Source organism: Poecilia latipinna, unplaced genomic scaffold (assembly GCF_001443285.1).
Source record: "Poecilia latipinna isolate Pla-1442-1.1 unplaced genomic scaffold, P_latipinna-1.0 Scaffold27, whole genome shotgun sequence".
Taxonomy (NCBI): domain Eukaryota; kingdom Metazoa; phylum Chordata; class Actinopteri; order Cyprinodontiformes; family Poeciliidae; genus Poecilia; species Poecilia latipinna.
This window is the reverse complement of record NW_015112643.1, coordinates 243,175-269,438: the sequence shown is the minus strand read 5'-3', so window position 1 is coordinate 269,438 and position 26,264 is coordinate 243,175. Positions and strand designations below refer to the sequence as shown.

At 37.5% G+C, this 26,264-nt stretch overlaps 1 protein-coding gene across 2 annotated transcripts in view; it reads left to right on the top strand.

Moving 5' to 3' along the window:
- The first annotated feature begins 225 nt into the window (after window positions 1-225).
- The window catches only part of sntg1 (syntrophin, gamma 1), a 71,126-nt gene continuing 45,087 nt past the window's right edge, over window positions 226-26,264 (top strand). Inside the window, exons 1-4 of one of the 2 annotated variants that reach the window (XM_015038884.1) lie at window positions 226-844; window positions 17,834-18,170; window positions 18,843-18,892; window positions 24,699-24,833. In XM_015038884.1, the coding sequence (XP_014894370.1) occupies window positions 18,866-18,892; window positions 24,699-24,833 (162 nt within the window). In that variant the 5' untranslated portion in view covers window positions 226-844; window positions 17,834-18,170; window positions 18,843-18,865. The remainder of the gene's footprint in view (window positions 845-17,833; window positions 18,171-18,842; window positions 18,893-24,698; window positions 24,834-26,264) is intronic. The other variant, XM_015038893.1, reaches the window with a different exon arrangement.

The following is a 26,264-nucleotide window of genomic DNA, read 5'->3' as shown; positions in this document are numbered from 1 at the left end:
CTCCTAAAAAAAAAGAATTAGGAAGTTTTCTTTTTTAAAAAAAAAAAAAAAAAAAAAAAAAAAACAGGGTTAAAAATAATGGGAAAGAGGTTAAATGGAATACAGCCAAAGATAAACTAAGAATACTTGATTCAGCCTTACATTTACTACCACTTTATTTCCAATTTGGACACCCTAACCCTTCCATGTAGGCTTGAGGGCTAAGAGAGAAGTGGCATGGGATTCAGCCTAAATTACAGGTAAAAGGCAAACACTCCCAGAAAAGCACTGCAGAGCATGTCAGTGTATAAATAAGGCTGTGTGAAGTAATGCGTGCCAGGGCGGCGGAAAAAAAAAAAAAAAAAAAAAGCATAGAAAAAAGTGGAGTCATGAAATATTGATGCTTTCAGAGTTGTGCAGGTGCCTTTGGGTAAACGCAGGCGCGCGCTGAACACGCCGCATGTGATTTCCAGCTTCAGTCATGTTGGCAGCACGATGCGCGGCGGAGACGGGAGCGGGGCTGTGAAACCGGACCCTCTGCCAGGGATGTCGACGAGCCGGAGTCCCTGAAACCTCCGCCAACCCGGGATACAGCCTTTATACGGACTGATACGTGTTTTCCTGCGCGAGTGCGGGCTGCTTTTTCCTTCGGTTTTTTTTAATTGTTTTCTTTTTTTTTTTTTTTCCTTCTCCTCCTCCAGCACGCAGTATATAGTGGACCTGGATGCCGTGTGGGCGATGCAGTCACAAGGGATATATTGTGATTTGGCGGAGATGTGTTCGCCACCATTGCATTGATTAAAAACAAGCAAAGGAGGTAACGAGGGATCTAATAAGAGATCGCCACCTGTTACCAGAAAATCAGGTAAGCCTCATAAACCCACTGTCGCTTTTAACATTTGCACAACCTTATAGTCATTCACAGTAAGCGGCACGTAGTTCATTATTGTTCTCCCAAAGATCCATGAAATGAAGCGTGAATTCATTCGCACTGTACTTTTTAAAAGGCGAAATGCACCGTAATGTTGCGCACCAAAGATTTATGTACCCATCACCTTTGTGATCCAAAGGGTAATGAAGCACACCCACGTTTAATAGTTGGATTTGTGAGGTGCGCTGAATGGAAACATCCCAATAAAACGGATTCAAAGATATATATTTGATTAAGTGGAGGATACGTGGGCTTGCACAAACCTTTGCATTGCATCAGTGCAGGTATATACAGGCAGCAACCGCAGTTCCTCAAGCCAGTGCAGTGGCAGCAGACCTCTTTCATCCACACAGCTATTCAGCTGCGTTCAAGTAGCCTGCTCTCTCTGTGCTGGATGCCAATCCAAGACAACATCCCCACTTGGGGGTGGAGGCGGTTGGGAGGAGGTAGAGTGGGGGGGATGGGGGGAAGAAGAATAAGCCAATTTTTATAGCTGTTCACAAATCATTTGTCAGTGCTGTTCCTCTTTTTCTCGATCCTTCCCTGCTTGGAAGAAGCATCAAGGCAATGTCCATCTGTGGAGGGGTTTCAGACAGCAACTGCTGCTGGCCCCACTGTGCATTGTTAGCTGCTCAAAAAAAAAAAAAAAAGAGAGAACTTCTAAATCAGACCATTTGTTTTGCTTCTCTTATGGTGGCACAAAATTATTCATACCCCTTTAACTTTCTCACATATCATCACGTTACAACCCTAGACTTCAGTGTCTTTCATTGGGGTTTTAAAATGAAGTGAAGGTAACATGATGTATTTTTGGGAAATATAAACTTAAAAAGTCTGGCTTGCAGTTGCATTCTACCCCACACCTTGTGCTGCAATTGCAGATGAAAGTCTGTTGGTTAATGCTTCCCACCAGGTTTGCACATCTTGAGATAGAAATCTTTCCATATTTGTCTTTACAAATTAGCTCAAATTTAGACAGAATGGAGGGAGATGATCTGTGAACAGCAGTTTCCAAATCCTGCCTCTAATTTTCAGTCGGAATCAAGTTCAGTCTGTTTCTTGGCCACTCAATTACACAGATATGTTTTGATCTTAACTATGCTATCGCACCTCTGATTGTATGGTCAGGATCGTTGTCCTGAGGAGAGGTGAACTTAGCAATTTGGAGTTTTTATTCCAGGACTGTCTTGTATTTAGCTCCTTCTATCTTCCCATCAAACTTGACATGTAGTTTCCCTGGCAGCTGAAGAAAAGCATCCCAACAACATGATCCCATCAGCACTGTCTTCAAGAGCTAAACCATGACAGTGCTTGTTCACCAAACCTTTAAATCCTTCACAAAGGGGAACTGCATTGGTCTCTTCAGACATTTAGTTGCACCGGCTTTTATTTAGGGACATCAGAGTAAAGGAGCCAAATCAAATGCAATGTGGCTGTCACACTCTTCAGTTTTTTTTTGTTTTTTTTGCTGTAAAACCTTTTTATAACATGCTTCATTTCCCATCCACTTCTCAATTATATTCTAGTTTGTGTTGGTCTATCACATAAAATATCAACAAAATGCACTGACATTTGTAGTTTTAAGATGCAAAGTTAAATGGGTCGATGGATCTGAATATTTTTGCAAGATACTGCACAACAGACCGCTCTTGCAAAGTTAGCATATATTTGTTCGATACACAAAAAGCTAAAAGGTAAAGGAGAACCAGAAACCAAGTATTGTTCAGCGTGTCTAGTTTGGACCTACACTGAAAAGATGTTAGAGATCGGGCCCATTTGGGTTTGATGTGCTTCAAGGACCCATCCACTGTCTAAGTATAGATACTAATTTGTCACTGACAGTTTTATTTCATAACCCCCATTACATTTTTTTCTGCTTATATCCAAAATCAAAGAGCATTTTGACCAAGTGACAGGGCTGCGCTGTCTCAAGATGGAGAAAAAAAGATAAAGGGGAACGGGTGAAAAGGTTGTCACTCTTGTCTGAGCTGCACATCAGGCCGTGAGACGACTTTGTTTCAGAATCCATCTTTGCTATATGGCACTCAAGCTGACACAGGCATGAGATAAAGTCAATTTTGAAAAAAAAAAAAAAAAAAAAAAAAAAAAAATCTCTAATATATAAGTGGGATCAGTAGTCCAAAAGCATCACTTAAAGCAGGGAATGAGTGCATTGACATTAATTTTGTATGTTAACACATTCAAAGTGCTGTTGCACTACTGCAGCAACACCTAGTCACTTGATATGTCATCGAGCTGCTCTTAATATTCAAGGGTTACTCTTTTTTCCTTTGAATAAAGCATACGTGACCTTTTTAATGCCACATGTCCTGTTCTCAGAATTATTTTGATCTTAAAAGTGAGCACTGTACTGAATAATGTAGCATAAAATAACTTTCATTTTGACCTTTCGCCTCCGGATATTATTTGCTTTCCTGCTCGCTTTAGCAGGCCAGCTGATTTTTAATAATTAAGTCTTAGTTTAGCAACTCTTCTCAAGGCAATACAATAATATCTCTACTTTACATTTCAAGCTGCTATTAGGTTGTTGTACCATACTCCCTACATGAAAGCTGTCTGGTGATTTGTAAACAAGATTATAAAGGTTAACTATTTTATTTCTTCATTATAACGTTCAAGGCTGAATGCGGATTACATCAAAGTTCTGAATGGGAAACAGGTTTTTGTCCTGCAAGATAGTTATAAGTTTAAAATATTAATTTGCAAAGCAGTAGCCAGTGGGTAGTTTGCTTTCATTGAGATGAAATGATGTGAGTGAATGTTTTAAATCTCTGAATCTCTTAGGGAGGAAAAACTCAATGTAATCTCTGACTCCCTTTAGTTCATTAGCTGGATAATATGATGCAGTTACACTATTTGTGGATAGGCTTTGGTTTACATGGAACGAGTGGGTCCCCTTGTGAAAGTGTCATCAGTGTTGAACACTCAGAAAGCTTTATGTGGTCTAAGAAGCTGGGTCCGACAGAGTGGACCGGGATTAATCTCCCTGTTGGGGGAGATCAATCTGTGATTGAGATTATTATTTGCTTCACATTCTGTATTAGGCTAAGTTGATTGTGTTTGAGTAAAGCTGATTTTACCCATCTTCTCTCTGTTCTTTTCTTTTTTTTTGTCACTTTTTCAAGCGCATCCTTTTTGCCTTAGTAGTCTGGTTGTAAGTCCAAAACAAAAAACCTAAAGATGTCTAGTCCAGGATCAAAAAAGAAAACGGCTACAGTCCTATGAGAAATGCATAGAGAGTAATTTCATTCAAAACGAATTACACAAATAATGTCAATATTTATCTTCCGATGGAAGACTAAATACGTCTTCCATCGGGCACGGCAGTGGTATAGGAGTAAATTATGCGACACACGTATACGGAGGCCTTACCCCTCGATGAGGCTGTCACAGGTTCAAGTCCTAGCCTGATGACCTTTGCCGCCTGTCTTCCTCCTCTCTCATAACCCACTTTCCTATCACACCGTTGTTGGCCCCTTGAGCTGGAGAAAACCTTTCAAAAATATATAATAAGAATAATTCTTCCATCAAATAAGTAAATGTATCCATGAGATAAAACCTAAATAGATGAGAAAAACAAAAATGGTGGGGAGCTTATTTTGTCAATCTCGATTTAACTTATTTCCTTTTTTTTTGCCAATTAAAGATTTAATGTATTTAAATTAGAACTTATTTATTTCATAAGTGTGTTTTATTTTGTGAGACTTTTATTTTGTAAAGCTCCTTTATATGCTTCAGCGACTTATTCATTTAACTCTGTTTTTATTTTTCTCTGTGAATGAAGCTAGCTGAGAGAGAGCGAACCACAGCACATCTAGTGTAACGTATGAGCTTTAAGGGCTACTGGGACAATAAAGGAGGTGGGATATCTTTGGAGTACTGGAACCCCTCTCTGCCTAAACAAAGGTCCTTCACAACCTGTTCAAATTAACCCAGTCAAGGTAATGGCTACCCCGGATGCCACATGTTAAAAAAAAAAAAAAACGTGGCGGTCAACCGCTTACAAAAGAAAGTGAGGCCTGTCGTTCTGCAGCAAATTCTGTCAGGGATCGCTACCTTCGCAAGACACCAGGAGGCAAGTTCAATCCCCTACAGCTCGCACGTTACACCCTCATGCAGATATGCTGAAGTTTGTTGTTAATTGACGCTATGTAAATAAACTGAATCGAATTGAAGTTCAGTGTTTCAGCTCAACTCACTCTGACGAGCGGAGCCCCGTTCCACAGACAAATCTACACCCCCACATTTGAGCATAAGAACATAAAAAGAGCCTGAAATAATGAGTTAGCGGTAACACTTTATTTGAAGGGGGTTGAATAAGACTGACATGACACTGTCATAAACACCTGTCATGAACATGAATAAGCCTTCATGAATATTTATGACTGTTGTCATAAAGCGTCATTCGGTAAATTATGACACTTTTAATACAAAGTTGACATTATTCAAAATGTCTTTGTTATGACAACTTGACATTAACCAGGAAATCATTACTGTTTAAACTTTACCTTTAATAACATAAAGTTACCTAATTTTTAAAATGCAATCAGTAATACTTTTATAACAAATGTATATCAGTAATGATTTCTTTAAAAGGAAATATTTATATGTATTAAAAAAAAACTACTATTCTTCCATTATCAGTGCAGATTGTAGCTTCTTGGAAAGAACAACAATTTATTTTTAGATGAATAAACTTTAGTGATAATCCATGAAACTGATTTGAATTTGAACATTCAAACTTTTTAAATCACTCTTCATATTTGCACATAGGAAACAGGAAATTAACATGAAGTGTAAACAACAAACAGAGCCAGTATTTGTGCATGTGTACAATACATTTTGTTGGATTTCCGCAAGCGATTGTTCAACCTAAACCGTCCACAACAGCAATCCTGGACATCTTCATTACAGCAGAGCCCTGGAGCTCAGCAGCAGGGAAGAAGAAGTATCCTACCTGATGTTTCTGAGGGGTTTTTATAGCAAATGTTTGGTCAGTCATCCATACAAGCTGCTCCAGATGTTAAGCTCGTGGAGGTGGAGGAGGAGGAGGAGGAGCAATGCGGCTTTATTGCAGAGTGATATATGAGCGGCACAAATAAAAAGAAACTGTGGGTATTTCTCCCAGGAAGAAGACTCTGTGGGGAAAATATATTGACGGTCTGTGCCATGGCATCACTGTCATGCCACAAGAAAACCATTACTCTGTCTTAACAGAGACTGATGGCTAATGAAGTGAATGCACACCCAACTCTTCATGAAGGGGACGGCACAACTCTCATTTATATGCACCTCATATACCAGCCTATCTGATTTAGAGGATCCGGGACTGCAACACAGACCCACTCACTTAAAGCTACACATGCGTGGTGATGACTGCCCTGAGAAAACCAATAAGGGGTTAGATTATCCATAATGATAAATGATCACTTAACATATACATGACAAAACCCAGTCGGATAACATCTGCACCTCCAGTGGAGGGCTTCTGTTGTGGGCGGACGGTGTTTTCTGTACACTTTGGAACCGGGAAGTAGCTCACATTGGACAATTTTAGGTCATATTTGATTAATGTGTAAGAGTCTGCTTGTTCGTTAAGCACTGCTGCTCTGAAGCCACGATATGGGAGCAGCTCAGCCTTGATGGCTCACGCTGTAATCTGCATTACTGTGTTTCCATTTAATATTTGCAATCCATTTAATCAGTAGATGGAAGCCTAAAATAGCCCCAAGCAGTGTTCAACTCATTTCAGATTTTCTTTTTTTTTTTTTTTTGTCAGGGATAATGCACAAAATGGCACTGATAGCTTTCTTGAACAGCTGTGGAGCTGTCTGCAACAGAAGTTTATGTGGAGCTGGAGCAGCTCATCAGTGACAGTAATTAAGCATGGTCCAGTATTAAATTCTCACACCCTTAGTAATACTAATACCATGGTTTTGAAGTAAATACACAAACACTTCAAGCAAAATCAGGATCTAACTGCTTTTACTTTAAGCTGCAATTGAAATATAGAATACCTATGAAGCTTAGCTGTTGTCTTCAAGATTTTACAGTGAAAATAGAGTAGAGTTTGTGGAGTAGGGCTAAGTGTGTCTTTTTGTAGCTGATAATATTTGCAAAGAGTGGAACTTGTCTTAAAGATTGGACATTTTTCATAGTCTTCTTTCAGCCAGCTGTCTAGCAGTGTGCCACAAAAAGAAGAGAAGACACTGTGTTACTGTAAGCTCAACACAACCAGAGAAAACTCTGGCAGCTCCTGGATTTTGTATGGCATCTCAGTAAAAGCACTTTAAACCTTTGGAATGGCATCTGGTTTTAGCGGTTTGGAACCATAACTTTTACATCAGTTCATCCATGCCTTGGGGATATTGTGTATTGGTTTTGACAACCAAGAATTGTAAGTAAATTTTTATAATCTACTTGTCTACTGGGAGGATTACTCAAGCTAATAATGTATTAGAGTAACATAATGTTACTTTGGTTTGATCAAGGCCAGGGTTCTAGAGTTAGACCAATTTGGTCACACATGCAACTTCATTCACACTGGTGCAATTACAAAAAATCTCAGGTCACATTGGCCCAGTCATTTGAGAAAATAAAATAAAAGTCTCTGACATTGAAAGTCTCCCCGTGGTTCAACAATAAACACACATTAGGCTCACATTATGTACTAAACCAATCAGCGATAGGCAAGACCCTTCCTCTAACTGGCCGTGGTCCAGTTATTTATTTATGTGTGTACATTGCGTCTTGTAGTCAGATATAAAGGTGAGTAGGCTAGGGCAGTCTGATAATCAGAGTGGATGGAGTGTGGACGAGGAGAGAGAATAGAAATGCTGATGGGTGAACGTTCCAAGCATCATTACCGACGCTCCGACATGAAGCCATCAACCTTCCAGGTTATGTGAAGCAATGGGCATCATATCTGTGGGAGATGTGGGTGTTTTAGGTCCACACTTCTCTGAGCAAGATGGCTACTTACTCAGAGAAGTAAGTAACTGTCTACTTCTCCAGTTATGGAACTGCAGTCCCATAGTTAGTGGAACTGCACTTCCACTAATTATGGCGTTATATTTGTGTCCCAACGTGAACATCCAACGAGACTGCTGTGAGCGCATATATCTATGTGATCAAACAATATTTTTATCATGTAGAAGTATTTTGCTCGCTCAACACTTCTGGCACGCAATGCACTCTGACAAACTCTTGCTCCGCCTCCTTTGTGCTTGTGTTCAGCCCTGTTGCTGTGCTGACACATGCTCCACTCCGACTCTCCTTTTTCTCATTCTGGTGCTCAGCCCAATGTCTGCGTTCACATCTCAAAGTGTATGTAAATGAACCACTCATAAACACCCCCCGCGGTTCTACATTTTGAATTGAAGCGCTGAAAAAGCACAATGCATCTATAAAAATGACATGCCCTGGTAAATGCACTGCCCAAGTTTACCCTCTCCACGATGCCTTTCAGCGGCAGACAGCAGCAAACAGATCAACAAGCCAGGCAGAGACGATCAAGTTTATCGTTGCCTATAGTATTGCAACAGAACATCCATTCACTAATTTTAAGCTCAAAATGACTCTGGAGAAAAAATGGCTTGAATGTAAAACATTTGCACATGTAATTTAGATTTTCTTTTAATTCATCATTTCATTCATTTTTGTCTTGAGATGTTTTCAAGTTTAAATTTCAGCTCATTGAAGCACTTTTTCAGTAAGTCACCTGCTTTGTTCAAATCTGGTTCAAATAAAGAACTTGTTTTCTACATTGTTAATTATTCCTTTACAAGTCGATATTGCCTTGTGTGTACAGGGATTTAGAAAAAATGAAGCTGTGAAACTGTGATGTTAAACTATGGTGATTATAATTTTAATTACACAAACTAAGTCTATTTGTTTTGTACATTGTAGAATAGTCGTTTTGCAATTGGAAGGTTTTGGGTTTCGATTCCACGCTTCCCCAGCACATTCACTTGTCCTTAGGCAAGACACTTATTCTCAGTTGCCTCCAGATCTGCATATTGGTATATGGTTGGGTGATCACTGAGCGCGTGGCAGGGTGATGGAGACTGCAGTATAAATGCACTGTGGGTGGTTATTAAAACTCAAATTTGGTCCAAGTAACATTAAAAGTGTTCTGAGATTACATTTGTTGTTAATTGGCATTGTGAAAAAATCCCGAAGGTTTGGCCACTTATATTAATATTTATCTCCACAAATCATGTATTCACCTACCTAGCAAGAGAAATAAACTAGCACTAAGTGGCTTGAGTACATAAAAACAAACAGGTTTGCTTAGTAGTAAGAAATTAAATAAGAAGGGATTAAATAGCAATATTCCAAAGGGATTATGTATTGGTAAATTGACCTGGAGCCCTGTCTGATACAATTATAAAAACAACAAACATATTGTAGGCATTTGAAAATGTCTGTCTGTGCTTGTGCAACTAAAGAGGTATTTCTGACCTTGAACAATGAGAGGCAGTGGTTTGGGCCAATAAGCACTCACAGCCTTATGGATAGACTTATGGACACCACTACTGAAAGAACAGCGCAAAATCACAAGACTAATGTTTTGTCTACAACCTCTCAGGCTCTTTCTCTTGGTTTATAAAACTCTGTGTACAGTGCATCATTTCAGCGAGCAGATGTACAGCTGAGCCGAATGCACAAAGGAAAGTAAAAAAATTGTACATTCACTAATTCTGAATATGAGGCATGCATTTCAGATCACGTCATTTTAGCTGCTGAGCAATAGCATTTCATAAGAATGTCAAAATGTTGAGGAATGTATCAATTGCTATATACAGGATGACATTCAACATTTATTCGCTAAAATTCAAGGACTCAAAGAAAATTTAAAGCAGGAAATGTAAAGCCACCCTCCTTTCAGGCTCTCAATATGCTACCTACTTTTATCACTCTAAACACACTTCTTTGTGTATGCGACATTTTTCAATGTGTTACAACACAAAAGGGTTTTACAAAAACTGTGAATCATGACTAATTCCACAAACTGCTTGTGAGATTATTCCAATAGAAAAACTCAGACAGAAAATGACCTCTGTGATAGAAAATGTATTTTCTTGTCAAAGTAATTATCAAATTTGTTTTTGTAGACCATCTGTGTTTCACAAAATACAGGATTTAATCAGATCGTCTTTCACCTTTACATGTCATTACACTCTGCCTCGTCTCAGTCTATAAATATGCGTGTATAAATGCATAATTTTTGTTATAGATGAACTTGGTTGGGAATGAATATTGGAAGTCCATGAAAATCATCAGCTATTATGGAAAAACTACTTTACACCTATTCCCTGTCCTATAGGTTGGTAACTTTGGTTTTATTGGTAGAGTTTACAGTGTTGCAAAAATAGTCTTACTCCTTGAGCTTGTTGTCATGCTTGACCAAGGCAAAGTACTAGGCAAAGTTGTGGAAATACTTAAGACGTTGAAGTGGTATGACACCACATTTTTACACAGTATGCCATTGTGGCATTAAGATACATTTTAAAATGAAGTACAACCGGGAAATCAACCTGAGAAATTTCACAATGTTGCCTTGAAATCCATTTAGATCTTTATTTTTCATGGTTTATGATGTAATGAGTGTTCTTCTCCGGGAAACTAATTTGTTTTACCCAACACAGTTTGAATTTGAAAATAATTATCCAGAGCAGAAGAGAGAGGGAACAGAGAGCGATAGGGGGATATATTTCTTACTTTGTATTCATTCAGTAAGCACATGTGTTCCTAAAATGTGCATCATTTCAGCGAGCAAGCCTTCAGGAAAGAGCTGAGCTTTTAAATCCTTTCATGTACTCATCACTCAGCATGGAGCCATTTCCAGATCCAAAAGTCTTTTCCTGTAAGGCAGTGTAGATCTCATTGGTTTAAACACCAAAAGTAACTACATGCTTCATATATTCAGAACCTTTTTTCATGCTTAAGCAGAATGATATAGCAAATTAAATTCAGAGTGCCACAAAAACTGTATCTACACGGTCTGATGTGTCCTCTCTTCTGCTAATGCATCATTTATTTAAAAAAAAATGGCTAGCAATCAGGTTAGAGGACACCTAAAGAGGCAATTTCCCGATTGTTTATCATCGGGTATATCTGGTGTTTATCTGTTTCTACTCTGATATTTTGTCCTTTAATAGTGTGTGAAATTATATAAACCAGCACCCACCTGTTATCTAGAGGTTCCCTGCAGCCAATGGACATACATCATAGTCAGCAAGGTCAAGATTTCAGTCTATAAATGTGTCCATCATTAATTTACCCCTCTGTCTATCATTCATGCACATTTGGCATAGAGAGCACCGCTCGCTGTGCCCGGAGCTGCAGGTATTGACTTACGAGGTAATGAAAGTCTTATTTTTTTTGACAAATGCGGGAAAAGAATTGAAAGCGTGATGAGACACTCAGAACATTTCTCAGTAATCGATCTTGAACATAATCTGAACGAGGACGAGGAGGGTGTGGGGGGTTAAGGAGTTGCACCTCTTGGCGGCTCACAAAACGGCCCCTGATGAATACAAGATGTTCTTACGCAAATATTTCAGACTACAGCCTCCTGGTATGAGCCTGCTCGCTGCTGGAGAAAAAGTCAGAGGGACATTTTGGCATTATTAATATGTCAGGGGAAGAGGAAGCATCACACATCATTTTATACGCAGATGTTTCCACTAAAACCCCACGAAGCTGGACTGATTGCTTTTGCCGAGCGACATTTTTGCTCATTGCTGTGTTAATAGAAATAAATAACAGCATTATTCTTTTTATCTTTTATTTGATTTCCTCTACAGTTGAAATATTATCACTTAATGTCTGAACAGTGTAAAACAGGAGTCCAAACCTTTGTTGGTGCACACAAACTTTTCCAATATAGCTTGTTTCGATTGTGAACATGTTTTTTGTTTGGAACAAAGGATTGCATGAATATTTCTAAAGGACGTTTGGGAAACCAAATTATGAAGGAAAAATAATATATAACATCATTAACTGACCAGTTATTTCGTCTCAAGAAGAATATCCCCAGAGCATAACGCTGCAGTGTGTTGAGTGTGATGTGCAGTTTTAGTTTTACACTTCATTTTTATTGAATGCCATAGCCACCAAGAATGAATTGCAGATGATTAAAATTATGGAGCCGTTTATGGAATTAGTGTCAAAAATGTTGTGATCTTATAACTTGAAATGTGTTTTTCGTGTGATAATCAGAGCCGCTTTTTCAAAACACAGTTTCACTTTTTATTTAGAAGTGAGTGACAATAAGAGGCTGTACGAGCAACAACGTGTGACATAACATGTTAGAGGCTTTAGACTGTTCTTCCTTCACTTCATTTAATTACTTTCACGCAGTAAAGGATTTCTGCAGCTCTCTGTTGGATGGTTATAAAAAGTTTGCTTTATTGCCATAATGAGAACAAACCAAACTGGTCAAACGTTGCCCCTGTAGACTTGCTGCAGTGAAGATATTTTCTTCTACAAAATATAAAGATCTTCTAAATCAAAAGAACAATACTTCCAATTCCCCTTTAAAAGAAAAGAAAACTGGATTATTGACTTGTATTTGTTCTGGGTAATTTGATTGATGGTCTCTATTAAAACCAAGCAGACAGGAGGACAGAAGAAGGCTCTTTGCAATCTTTTCAGAAAATAACATTTGCTCTATAGAAGCATCAGATCCAGGTCATTTCACACATGTAAGAGTAAAGCTGATAACTTGTCAGTGGGTTTTAGAAAGGTAGCAGTGTCAGTGGTCACGGTTTCATTGTGTTGTCAAGGGGAAAACGCGATGATACATGTGCAACAGAAACATTTATCAGTCTTAATTATGCCAGTGAAACTTTTGACAAGTAGTTTAAGGATTTTTAAAACATAAAAATTCTGAGTTATATTACATATTATTGCAATCAAACCTGCTCATCCCAGTTTTATTTCTTACAATTATAATACATTCAGACTTATTTGTGGAAACTTTGCTTTGTAGACATAATAGTTTTATTCACAAGAGAAAATGAAGGGATTAAAACATCAGCTTCACTTTTTTTATAATCCTTGAGATTCGTCTTTGATTGTTAGAAATATTTCTCCACATGGAGAAATACAGAGTATTGGTAAATCTCGAATACAATATGAAATGATAAAAATACTCTTAGTGATATGTTGAACATTACCACTATCACTAGTTAAAATAGAGGATTTGTTTGTGTTTAGAGAGGACTATGCATGAGAAAAAAAATGTACCTGAAACGTAGTTTCTTCAACATGATAAATTGTTTTTGTTTGGTTCCTTGTGTAAAATTAGGTCCTGTGTCTTATTCCTGTTTTTACAAAAAAACATTCATTTCATTTGACAGAAAGGCTATATTAAGCTCTACCCTGCTCCAAGTAACCACATGTAGGCTGCTGTGATTTAAGTTAAATCTACATGTATCTTGCACCTGCTGGCTTCCAGAAAACACACTGTTTTCCACTGTCCCATAAATTGCATGCTGAGCATTAAAATGCGAAGCTGATCAACACCTTATAAATGTTGAAAAGATACAATTGTAGATATATTTTCTTTGCAGCTTGGAGATTAATTAGTAGAAAGCAATCTTATGAGTTAAAACTCCAATCACTGATCACATTTTTAAACATTTTTACATGACATTGATTCATTTTGGAAAGAAATTTTCTGTTTAAGATGGGATTTTGATCTTCAAAAGATACCCAGAAGAAATGTCATTTTCCATCAGGGACAGAAAAGGGAAATGTTCTTTGTGCCGTGTTTTTGCTGTTGCTCATGATCTCTTGACGCTGTAATTTTTTTTAATAAAAGAAAAAAAAAACATAATGCCTATCATCATCTCTCAGAAGAAAAAAAGTCTCCGGAACTTTCTGTTCTGGGTCAAATGACACGAGTGTAGAGGAGACTGAATAAAACCCATCGCAGTATTTGAAGAGTAAAACTGAATTTAGTGGAGTTCAATGAGGACAGCTGCTTCACCTACAAGCTTCAAGGGCCATTTGTCATCCTGCATGGCCCGCAGCTGTCCTCAGCTCTCAAAGATGGAGATGTCATGTTGCAATCGCCACATCATCCGAGCGATTTTGCTCTGTTCCTTCCTGCGTGCTTGCTTCCTTTTCTTGTCAGAAGGAAGAGCATTATTGGAAACACAGTGCTTAGCAAACTGATAGGACAGAAAATACCTGATGCCGTTATAAAAGGAGCAACGCTGACTCTGCTGAAATGACACAAAAGGTTCATAGTTTAATCTTTGGATTCTCCGAGGACAATGGGAAGTGCTGCCGTCTTGCAGGTTGTACAGGAGGGCCTGTTAAGAGAAAGTGCTCTGCTTCTAGCTGCAGGCATGTCTTTCAGCTGACCATTTGTAGACATTCAATTTTAAAGCATGTCTTAACATTTACTTGGGCTGCTGTCATGTCAATCACGCAGTTGTTTTATAAGAGTGCACTTGGAAAAAAACAACAAAAAAATCCTGCAACTGCAACAGATCGATGAAACAAATATTTCGTTTTGCAGTGTCTTTGCAAAAGCCTTTAAACATTTACGCATTTGATGATGTTACAAATACAAAATTCGATTTTCTCTTTTTCCAATTGCTCCATTATATTTAGGTGTGAACTTTTACTGGGCCACTCTGAAGCATCGTTTTAAGCTTGGATGTAGACCACCCCATTGTATCTCTGGCTGTGTGTGTTTAGGGTTCTCATCCTGTTGAAACACACACATCAACAAAGCATGATGCCACTGCCACCATGTTCCAGGGTGGGTCTGGTCTGATATGATAGATTTACTGTCACTTTTTTGTCCTACATGTCTTTCATGCAGTATGTATCCCAAAAAGTTTTAAACTAAAATGATCACACCATCTTTTTGCTCAGCCTTTCTCTCACCCACTCCCACATTTCTAGTGACCATTGTCTTGGGAGGTTTGCAGTTGCATATAAGAGTAAATGGGACTGAATATAGATGTAGAGCATTATTTGTGTAAAAATTTGGAAACCATGCAACATTATTATCACACTTCACGGATAAGTGTTATTTTGTGTTGGTCTACCATAAAAAATCCCAAAGACATATTGTACTTTGAAGTTTGTGACTATATATAAGATGGGGAGGCTTCACTAGTATGGATACATTTGCAATGAGCAAATGTAAGGGAGTAAAATCTTAATTGTTTTTGTCATTTAGGTGTCTAAAACATGAAATTTTATTTTAACAAAAAAAAAAAACAACAAAAAAAAAAACAAGTAAAGTAGCATGTATTTTAATTTAAAAACTAAAACATGCAGATTTTTCCTGCAGATTTTTCTGCATTTTCATGAAAGGAAAGTAAATAAATTATATTATTTGTCTATATTGTTTGCAAAATAGATAAAACTTGACCTAATGAAGTGGTGTGTCATTGTATAAATATCTTGGCCTAAAGTGCAAAATGTCCTCTATTTCTCTTCTGCTGTCACGATGCTCCCGACACGCTCTCTGTGCATTAGCATCTTCACCACTGTCATCTCAATTAGGTGTTAGCATCTTTTGCAGTGAGACTCCATTGGATTAGTCAAATATTTTATTGGAATGCGGAATATGAAGACTTGTCCTTCACAATTTTACAATGTCTCTTTATTTACATGTGGATAAATTATCCTTATATAGAAACTCTGAAGCTATTTTATTTAAGAAGAAATCTGTCTGTTATTTTTCTATTGGGAAAAGAAAACAGCACTCAACATACTTTAAAGATGGAGATGAAGGAATACTCCCTCCAGAGGATTTATGAACATTCTGTCCTTTAGGCAAGCACAAAAAGGACACTGAATGACATATCTCATCTTCTCTATACAGAATATAACCCCATGCACTCTGGTAGATAATCATCTGCTGCAAACTCATATTTTTCTCTTTCCATCAGCTTGTTAAGAAACACTGGGTAAGGTTGAAGGACTGAAAAAGCTCAGGGCTGTGTAAAAGAGATGCCTTAATGTATAGACTGATGTGCGTTGAGATGGTCTTAAGCTGTTGTTATTGTTATGATTAAACTAAAATGTTTGTCTGCGATACATTTGGTGTGATGCAAAAGCTTCAACAAATTTCCCTACAGGAGTAGTAAAATGAAATTTATTTAAGTACTGTCACACTAAAAAATGTAGGACACTGTATGAAAACTTCTCTGTCCAACATATCTAGATCTACCCCCATTCGTAACATGTTTAAGTTGTGGATTTTGTATGTGGTTAATAAGTCAACAAGTACAAAATATATTGCCTTTTGTGTTTGTGTGTCAGGATCCTAAGATACATGTGGTAGTAAGGGATTTGATAGATCGCTTAGAAATTTACCATGATACAAGATTTGTAGTTCAGTAACAAAAATTCTGTACCCAATCCTAAAACTGATAGGTAGCTAATGAAGACAGACAAGTACATGAGAGACATACTCATTCTTTCTCCTCAGTGTTAACACACAAGCTGCAGCAATCTGAACAAGCTAGTCCAGTGCTAAGAAGACCTGGGTTATCAAAATTGAAAGAATTGCTGTAGTTTGGAAGTAATGAAAGCATAACTTAACATTACTAAAATAATTGCCTTTTGATAAAAACCTAATTTGAGAAATCTAATTTCTCAAAGTTAAAATCACTGTCAAATATCACATTCAAATCCTTGATATGCAATTTCACAAAAGGCTTCAGAGTACCTTGATTCAACGTAAATGTTTTGCAAAGAGTCCTAGAACCAAAGAAAACAAACAAGCCATTGTTAAAGAGAAACCAAGTTGCTATGTTTTATTAAAAATAGATCCAAGAATGCACTGTTTCCCAAAAACATGGCCAAAGGGAAGCATGTTAGTAATACGGATGGGAGAACAGAGCCTCTGGGCATCCCATTTTATGCTATTTGAAATAAAAATATATCTGAACTTGTGTAAATACAGTTTTTACAATAATCATCCTTTATTTTCACTGTGAATCTCTAAGGAAGAGCTCATGATTGGAGCTACCTTATTGACATCAAAGCAAAGTGCTTTTTTGTCTTTGTTCATTTGAGAAAAAATTGAAGCTCAGTTAAGTCTAGATGAGGATATCTATGACTTTGCAAACATATTTAAAGCAATTTTCTAATTATTTGAATAGATTTGTTTCATAATATTTTAGATTATAGTTGTCATGTTTTCTCGACTTGTCATTGCACCAGAGATTGCTCAAATTTGACATTAATAACTAAATATACTGTGAAAAGAATACATGAAGAAAACATAAACTTCTTTTTCAATTAATAGTGTCCTCAAAATAGTACAGCTAATTACCAAGAAGTTGTGTAAGTACAAATTATAGTAAAAAAAATGTTTTAAACATGTATTTGAATAAAATGTACTTCATTTGTCTTTAGAAATCGCTTGTTTACACTAGTGATTTAGATGGGACAATGCTGATAGTAGTAGCACTGCTGCTCAACACTAATGTGGCATTGAGTAAACAATGGATACTAATGAGACAGGTTTTTCAAGGGTATGCTTTTGGAATTTCATAACTGTCATGAAAAATAAAATCATTTATGCTTGGTATTTGCAAAATCCAAGAAAATAGAAGAATGTGAGTTAATTGCATTTTTTTTTTTGCTCTCTTGCATGTTAATCTACAGGTTTGTGTGTGAAGTGTTTGAGCAGATCCTTCATCAGAATCATTCATATCTTGTGTTTGTGTCATTTCTATTTCCCAGTTTAAGCCCAGAACTGCCTCAGATTCTACATCCCGCACGCACATGCTGGCTTTACAATAACAACTCTCATCTCTGTATTGCTTGCAAATGTAAATGATATATTTTCATTCAAAGTCAAAAGCATGCAATCAACAACATTCACTAATTCACCCCTTTTTTTTTTCTCTCCAGATTTCACCTCTGTGGAAGAGCAGAATGTTATCTTAGCCCCATCCTCTCTGATACTGCAGCGCAGCCACAGTTCAGGGACCTTTAGAAGAGAATCCATCCTCCAAACAATAACCTCAATCTGCTCTCCAGCATTGGCTCTACTGGGAATAACGCTGCTTACACATACACACAGCCAGCCAGCCAGCCAGCCAGGAGAAGTGACAGTGTTGCTCTCCCGCCGCCCAAATCTGACAGCCATGATCCTGAGAGGCCCCCTGCTACGACTTAGATCAGGGATCAGCTCGCTGCTCGATGGCTAGACCTCAACACTCAAAGAGCTGGAGGCCTTTCTGATGAGGTAAGTCTCAGTCTCTCTCTGCTGCATTGGTTCTCCAACTTGAGTGCGAGCTGATTTTCTTTTTCCTGCACTTGTTTTCTGTATCCAAGTGACCGTCATGTCTCATTAAAACTGACGTGGTGCAGATTAAGCTTCTTCAAAACAGCCGTCAAAGTGACTTGATTATTAGAATAGAATATCACGAGTGCAAAACTGTAAAAGTATAGACCGTTTAGTATTAAGGATCTTAAGGTTTTTATTTGCAATATAATGCAGCACATTCCACTGTGGCTTGGTTTTCTCATCTCTGCGACAAACCATCAGACACGGTAACACAGTTCATTTCTGGGAGGCTGGATTCAATATTGAAACATTTATTAGGATACCTTGGCTCTCACCTTTGCTAATAAATTATTCATTAATGCTTAATGGTCTCCAGTTTTCTGCAGAAAATTGCACCATTGGGGTTCCTTGTTCAGTCAAGTTTAGAAGACGCACATTTAAATAGAAAAATCTCTTTCCCTCTTTTGTCTAAGCTCCATATGAGAAATAGTGGAGCATAACGGGTATGGGCAACCTGCTAACAATGCTGATTTAAACTCCGCCGTGTGGTTTTGCTGCATGACTCCATCCTATCATTAAGCATTTGTCCCTGCAGACCTAAATTAATTTTGCTTTTTTTCTCCATTCCAGAATCTCTCACTGCATTGTAGCACATGGATTTCAAGACTTCAAATGAAGAGGTTGGTAGGATTTAATCAGTCTGACAATTGACCGTAATTAAAGAAAGTGGCCAAGCATTTTCAAGCATTGGAACACAACACTAAGCCTCCCAGCATGTTTAAAAAGCTAGAGAGTAGGACTTGCAGGAGAACTTTTGCTTTTTTTCTCACGGTTTTGCCTCTTATTCGCTACGTTAGCCTCTTAGAAGATGGTGAGGATGGATGTACAGAAGCCTCATCTTTATATCTGCTATTAATATGCAGTAGTGGTTAAAAAAAGATGTGCATCTTCTTTCAGTTAGAGAAAGAAGATATTGTGTGTATATCTGAACACAATAAATAAAACATTTGTTACAATAAATGTTGTACCTATGTGCTGCTAATAACAAGCAATGGATGGTGAGGTTCTCTAAAGTAATTTCCAAGCAAGTTGAGGCCACTGAGAAGTATTGTAAATAAGTGAAAATACTGACGATAGTTTACCATTCTCTTAGAAATGGAAGCGGAGTGAATCAACCTATAGACATTATGTAAAATGAACTTTTTTGACCTTTCCATCATGTTATAATGTTATTCCCTCAACTCCTCCAGATTAGTGTGAGTAGCAATTAGCAAACGCCTGGTGGAACTGCGAGTCTGCTGAGCTTACTATACAAAGTTCTTCTCAGTCCAACAATCCTGAGAACTCAGGAGCTTCTTAAAGAGACAGAGGCCAAATTCAAGGCATCAAATTACAAAGTCAAATTTCTTCTTACTTATGTTTCATATATATTGAGCATATTTATAACAACTGAAGGTAACAGTTAATGGATTGTGCTATAAAATGGCACTATGTGCTTAAAAATTATATAATACCACCTTGTTCATGACAGTACATTTAGAAAAATATGTATAGCAGGATGACTTGGGACAGACGAGACCTTATCTTGACACGCAGCTGACCCCTAATTACAAAGCAAGTGTGATGTTAGGTTTAGTTATATGTGTATCTTTCCTCTAGCATACAAACCTCAATTAACTGAAGGAAGACTGGGAAGATGATTGTCCTAAAAATGTATTTTTTATTCTTGATACGTGAAACCCTAGCCTTAAAAAAAGGATGAACTTCTATCTTATTATGACTCTACATCCTATGTGATCACAAAAGGACAGCTTTACATGCATTAGCTCGTACCTCGCATTAGAATGCGCCTCCACATGAGTCTCAAGTGACCGTTTGCGATAAGCTCCGAGCTCCAGTTCCACATGCCGATAAAGTAATATCACATATGAGGATCTGACTCCCAGTTGGGGGGGGGGGGGCAATGCGCGGCTCTACAAATGTTTTATTAAAAAAAAAAAAAAAAAAAAAAAAAAAAAAATCGGGAATTGCTTTCAGAGCGAACCACATAACAGACTTTATTATAGACATAGACATTAATCTGACACATGTCAAATCTGTCTGCGTCATGTTAATAACTGTGTTTTGACAGAGGTTCTTGTAAGTCATGCTTGCTCTGATGGAGAAATGACTGATGTTGTGTTGGCAGCCTCTCTGTGTGTAAGCCCACCTCTGCTGACTAAAGAGAAAAATTAAAGCTTTTAAACTTCACATTCTTAATACTGGATCAGTAACTGTGTGAGAATATATATTAAAAAAAAAAGAAGAGCTAAGAAGAAGCCTTGACAGTTCTTTGCAGCTTTACTGCCTGCATTAGATGTGAGCAATGTTCAACAATGCTTTTCCTCCCGCTTTTTACGCTACACATTCCAATATAATATATCAAAGTACCCATTTGAAAGACCCACAGTTTGTCTTGGCTTTAAACATTCAGGGATTATGGAGGAGCAGTCAGGATATACAGGACGGATTCATAGCTTAGGTATGGGAATGCATCCACCGTCACTGCAATAAAAATGTCTGCAGCTATACATTCAGTATATTTTAAGTCTGCTTCGATGTCATTAGTCATTCCTTAACTATGCAGCGTCTTGCAGAAGTATTTAGAGCTCCTAAACTTTTCTGTATTTTGTCTTTCTACAATGCCAAACTTCAATGGGATTTATTCAGGATTTTATGTGATAGACCAACACAAACTGGTGAAACTGATAGAAAATGAAATCACTCCTAACATTGTATCTGTTTGTACAGTTCTGGTACCTCCTACTCCAATGCAAACAGCTGTTCTGTGAATGGCTTTAAAAGTTTTGACGAAAGCAATATTGTTAAAGGTGAGGAACTCTGCAGGCAGAGAACTTATACAATAATATGCCAAGTTACATAGAAACCCTACAGCATGTGGTGTGAAAACACATCACTGTGAACAAACCATCCGAGACTTGAACATTTACTCTTCTAGACTCTCTTTTCCTCCATTTCACTGAGGTGAGATATTTTGTAAAGGTCTGGGTCACCACTTCAATATCTAGATGTAAACAGCTGTTGTAGACATACCTGAAAAGACTTGGAGGTGTCACGTCATCAAAATGCAGTTTTCTAAGTATTCTCTTAGAAATAAACACTACATTTTTGGATTTTTATTTTAAAAAAGACAACCTCCTGAAACCAGTTATGTGCTATTTTGTGTTGATCTTAAATTACAATAAAATGCATTGACGTCTGGGATTGTAATACAAAAGAACATGGACAAGTTCAAAGGGGGTGCTTTCTTGTGCAAAACGCCATAGTTGTAGTAAAGCATGGAGAGCTCACTTACAAATTTAGCAATAATTTGTAATAATCAGCCCGGACTGCCAGCAAATGTTACCCGACCAATCTGATCTCAGTTAGCTTTCATCCGTCCTCAGTCCACTTGTTAAATTGGGCTGTAAACTACAACCATGGGGCTTATCTCAAATGAGGCCAGTGGTACTTCCTTCATCATGAAGCACACATCATTATAGAACAACAAAAAAAAATACTTCCGTACTACTCTGAATCAGCATGACTTCATGCTCATTCTCACTCTTGGGGCCTCATTTAACTAACTTCTGGGTTGATGGAAAACTACTGCTGTTTTTTTCCACTCTTTGATATTGAAATGCATTATCTCTAAACTGAACCAACACCTATGTAACTTTCTTTTCTTTTCTGCTGTTCGCGTAGGTGTAACCGATCTCGCAACACACTGTACTTGGAGAACTTTAGAAACTGTGTAATTTGAATGATTGATTAAATTTGTATGCAGAGTTCATTACCAGAAGAAACACACAGTTGCTCCACCTTCTTTTTATGTGCTGTTTACCCATCCTCTGTTCTACGGTCTGACACAAGTCCTGACACAAATTACCATTTCCTCTTTTCTTGTGTCACTTTTTTGTAACTTACAGAATCAACTCACAAATGTGTGAAGCACACATATGATTTTTGCAAACATGTGGAAATATTAAAATCACTTCTCATGTCATTATACATTTATAACAAGAAGCTACAAAATATATCAATCTTCTTTAAACTCATGTTCAGACCTGTCCTTCAGTTGGCTTTCATTTTTGTTTGAAGAGCAAATGAAGAAATGTTCAACATTAAAATATATCAAAATGTGATGAAAAGTACTTGAAATCATGCCCTTGAGAAATTGGGGAAAAAAAAAAAAAAAACAACCTCCAGCGAATGTCTGACACAAATCTTGACAGATACATGGTTATTCATAAACTATGCCAGTATTTTAGTTGATCACTCCTTGAGAAAGTTTTTGGGCACAAAGTTATCTTTTTTGATCTATTTAAGGGTGCAGTTTTTAATATGAATTTTTTTTTCTTTTTTTTTTTTTTTAGATTTAGCTGGTGACATGAAAGTAAAAAAAAAAAAAAAAAAACCTCTTAAGTGAAAACCTCTTAAATTAGGTGCCAGAACAACAAAGCATGGAAGATGGTCTGACACTAGTCAGAAAATGAGCAAAAATTAAGCCAAAGTCGAAATAAAATTTAAAAATGCCTCCAGAAAGCCTAATGAAATATTTTTCACCACCATTTGAACAAGTTTTAGGAAAATCTACCTCTTCTCAAGAAAAGCATGAAGAAATGAAAGCTCACTTACAAACTCAGCAAAGTGCTCTAGGCATTTGTCTTAGAAGTAAATTAGAAATAATGTAAGCAAAAGAAACTTACAGCAGTCTCTAATTTAATTTAGATTTTTAATAGTTTAGTCTTCAACCTGTTTCTACAAAGTGCTAATACCACCAATTTTACCTTCACATTTTGTACAACCTCAGACTTTAATGTTCCTTTTTTTAATTTTATGTCTTGTGTATATGACTTGAAGTGGAAGGAAATAATTTGTTTTTCATTATCTTTTCAAGTAAAAGCCCCCTTTACTTGAATATCCCTGAATAGACCTGATGAAACAATATCAGCAAGACCAAATAATAGTTGTGTCAAAGATAAAGAGTGTGATACATTTAAAACAGGGTTAGGTAAGCCAGGAGGCACAATGATAACTCTGAATCCGCTGCAGAGCTCTGAACAGTTATTAACATCCCCTTTAATGATTTTGCACTACATCGTGTTGGCCTGCAATATAAAATCCTAATAAAATAAAATACAGAGGTGAGGTTTGTAGTTGTGCTCTAACAAAAGGTGAAAAAGTTTGAAGGGTACAACTTTTGCAAGGTATTTTATTTACTTAATGAAGTTAAAAATAGGAAAAATAAATCAACTTTTAATTGCACCTTTCATATTTTCCTCCCGGTTAGTTCTTAACATTATGCTCCCTGTTTATAACAAGATGTCCTTGCTTCATTACTTATGTCATCAGTAAAATTTAATACACTCTATCTCGGAGCAAAGATGATGATGCAGATTGGACTGTTAGGAGGGGAGTGATGGTGCACCTTAAAATAGGATGGAAGATAAAGCTAATTATTTGCAGTATAAGAGGCAGTGCAGGTCAGACGACAGTCAAGTGAGATGCTGCCTGACCTCAATAATACACAGACACTACTGCCCTCATTTCGCTTCACTAACGATGCTTGCAGACACATATTACTTCAAATAATGTGAATTAATGCCTCACTCATTCAATTTCCAACACCACGGCTGCAGGTGGGAGTTGACGGGCTCAGTTTCTTGCGCATCTCATCGCAACTTAAAGACACAAACTGACTGTTTACCCGAGTTTAAACTTCCAGCAGCAATGAAGCTCCGTGTCTTATCTGCTCATATGCGTCATATGCTGGGTGACAAGGATGCTGACACTGGTGGCTTTCTTCTATTAGCAGTCTCATCAGGTGAAGGTGCTTCTCTTATTCAGACCTTTTTTTTTTTTTTTTTAAGTCAAGGACGGGACCGGCATCACAATTAGCCTTGAAGGAGGAAAGGAGATGCAGAATGCAAATTTATGCAGATTAGCGTGTTGTTAAGGGACCGTTGGAAATACACGCACAGTCCTCACTTTTGCTTGTTATGAGGAAGAAACAAACGTAGGGTTTAGTTTAATATTGTTTTTTTCTTTTGGTCTTTCCATGTCACAGCTTCCTGATTTGACCGCAGCCTTTCTCTCAGGCTAAATGAGATGATGCAATCTGAGAGCACCTTTGTCTATGAAATAATACAAAGCACACAGAAAGCAAATTATTTTCGGGAGTCTTAAAATACAGTTCAATATTTGAAGCCATAGATCCATTTTTATCTTTATTTCTAATAGAAATGGTTGCCTATTTGTTTTGATATTAATATTAACAATTAAAGCACTGGGGGGGAAAAAATGGAAAATAACAGACATCAGCCTGAACTAATTTCCATGTTCATCCTGCAATGAGGGTTCTCAATGATATTTCATTTCATGGCCAGTTAATTTTGTCACGGGGGAGGGAATGATGAATGATTTTATCTCTTTGACTGTTTGCAGACAAAGACTGGGATTTATTTGATGCAAGAAGGTAATGAGGAGCCATTTAATATTCGACTACACTTGGCCAAAGATATTCTGACCATTCAAGAACAAGATGTCATCTGCATTTCAGGAGAACCTTTTTATTCAAGCGTAAGTAACCCAGTCAAAGTCATGGTTCTGCCCGTGTTCACAACACATCTACATCAGTAGAATCATGCCCTATAAATGAAATATGTTCATTAAATAGTGATTCACCTGCTGATCTCGTTGTGTTGAATGTAGCATTTAGCTCTCACTTGTCACCACTTCCGACGGCTTTTCCTCTGCGTCTATAAATGCACTCTTCCTCATGAGAAACAAGTCTAGAGACCATGGCCTTTACCAAAATGGCATTCATGTAATAACATTTTCCCGGATAAAAGTCTTCACAGACAAATGGAGGCTCACGTCCTCCGAAACATTGTTACTAATCTACGAAAAGGTCAAAGACACAGAAGTCCAAACACATCTTTAGCGTGTCAAGTGAGGATGTTTTTAACCTTGCAGACGAGTTAAACTTTCCCCTGATAAAACTTTACTGCGTCGGAGACAGACAAGTGGACTGAGGGGCCTTATGTTTCATTTGTTCTGGCAGAATGTGTTGGCCTTCCTCCTGTTCCAACACATTCCCACCCTGTCGTGCCTGGGTCGCCATCTGGCACCGTTTTGATAAGGCTAAGGAGGGACATGCTTAAACAGCGTTAAGCTTATTTGCACCAATTGGTTCAAAAATGCATCGAGGAAGTTTTTAGCCTCTAAAAATTGATGTGAATTCACATTGCACAAGACTTCATAGCCTATTTCTGTTTGCAAATTTTATATTTTAGAAATGGTTATATTCTTGCAAATGTATGGTAAAGCTAAAATTACATTAAAATGTTTATGTATTCATGAAAAGCCATTTTTCCCATCAACTTGCTTTGGGCATAATTCTGGCTGCATATTGTATCACTTCTCATGCACAAATGGTTTGGAGTTAGGACTTTTCTTTAGTTGGTTTGCTTCCAGCTTTTACAAAATGTTCAGGTTTTGGAACATCATTCAAGAAGCCTTCCAAAACCAATTTTGACAACCATTTGAGATCATAACCTTAACCAATCACCAATTACAATTACACGTAAAAGCAAACTGAATTTCCAATTCAGGATCCAATAAGGCTCAGTCTGGAAACTGCTCAAACACCTATTTCAATATTTCAAGGCCTGTGTCAAAGCAGGTTCAGATGTAACTGTTTCTGAGAGGACAGCTACCAAGAATGCAAATTTTGCTTCGATACAAGCACTTACTCCATCGTGATATCTGCTGAGACCAGCAGATATCACAATGGATGAAGCAAAAACCCTCTGGAGAAAGATTTTATAGCCAAACTGCACAAACATTTTATTTGTTGTCCACAATGAAAACAAAAATGTTTGGAGGTGTCAAGGTGAGCCTTAAAACCCTTAAAAAAAAAAAAAAAAAAAAAAAAAAAAAAAAACCGGCCCCCTTGGTAAAGGGGGCATGGGGCACAAAATTTTTTTTTTTTTTTTTTTTTCTGGTTTT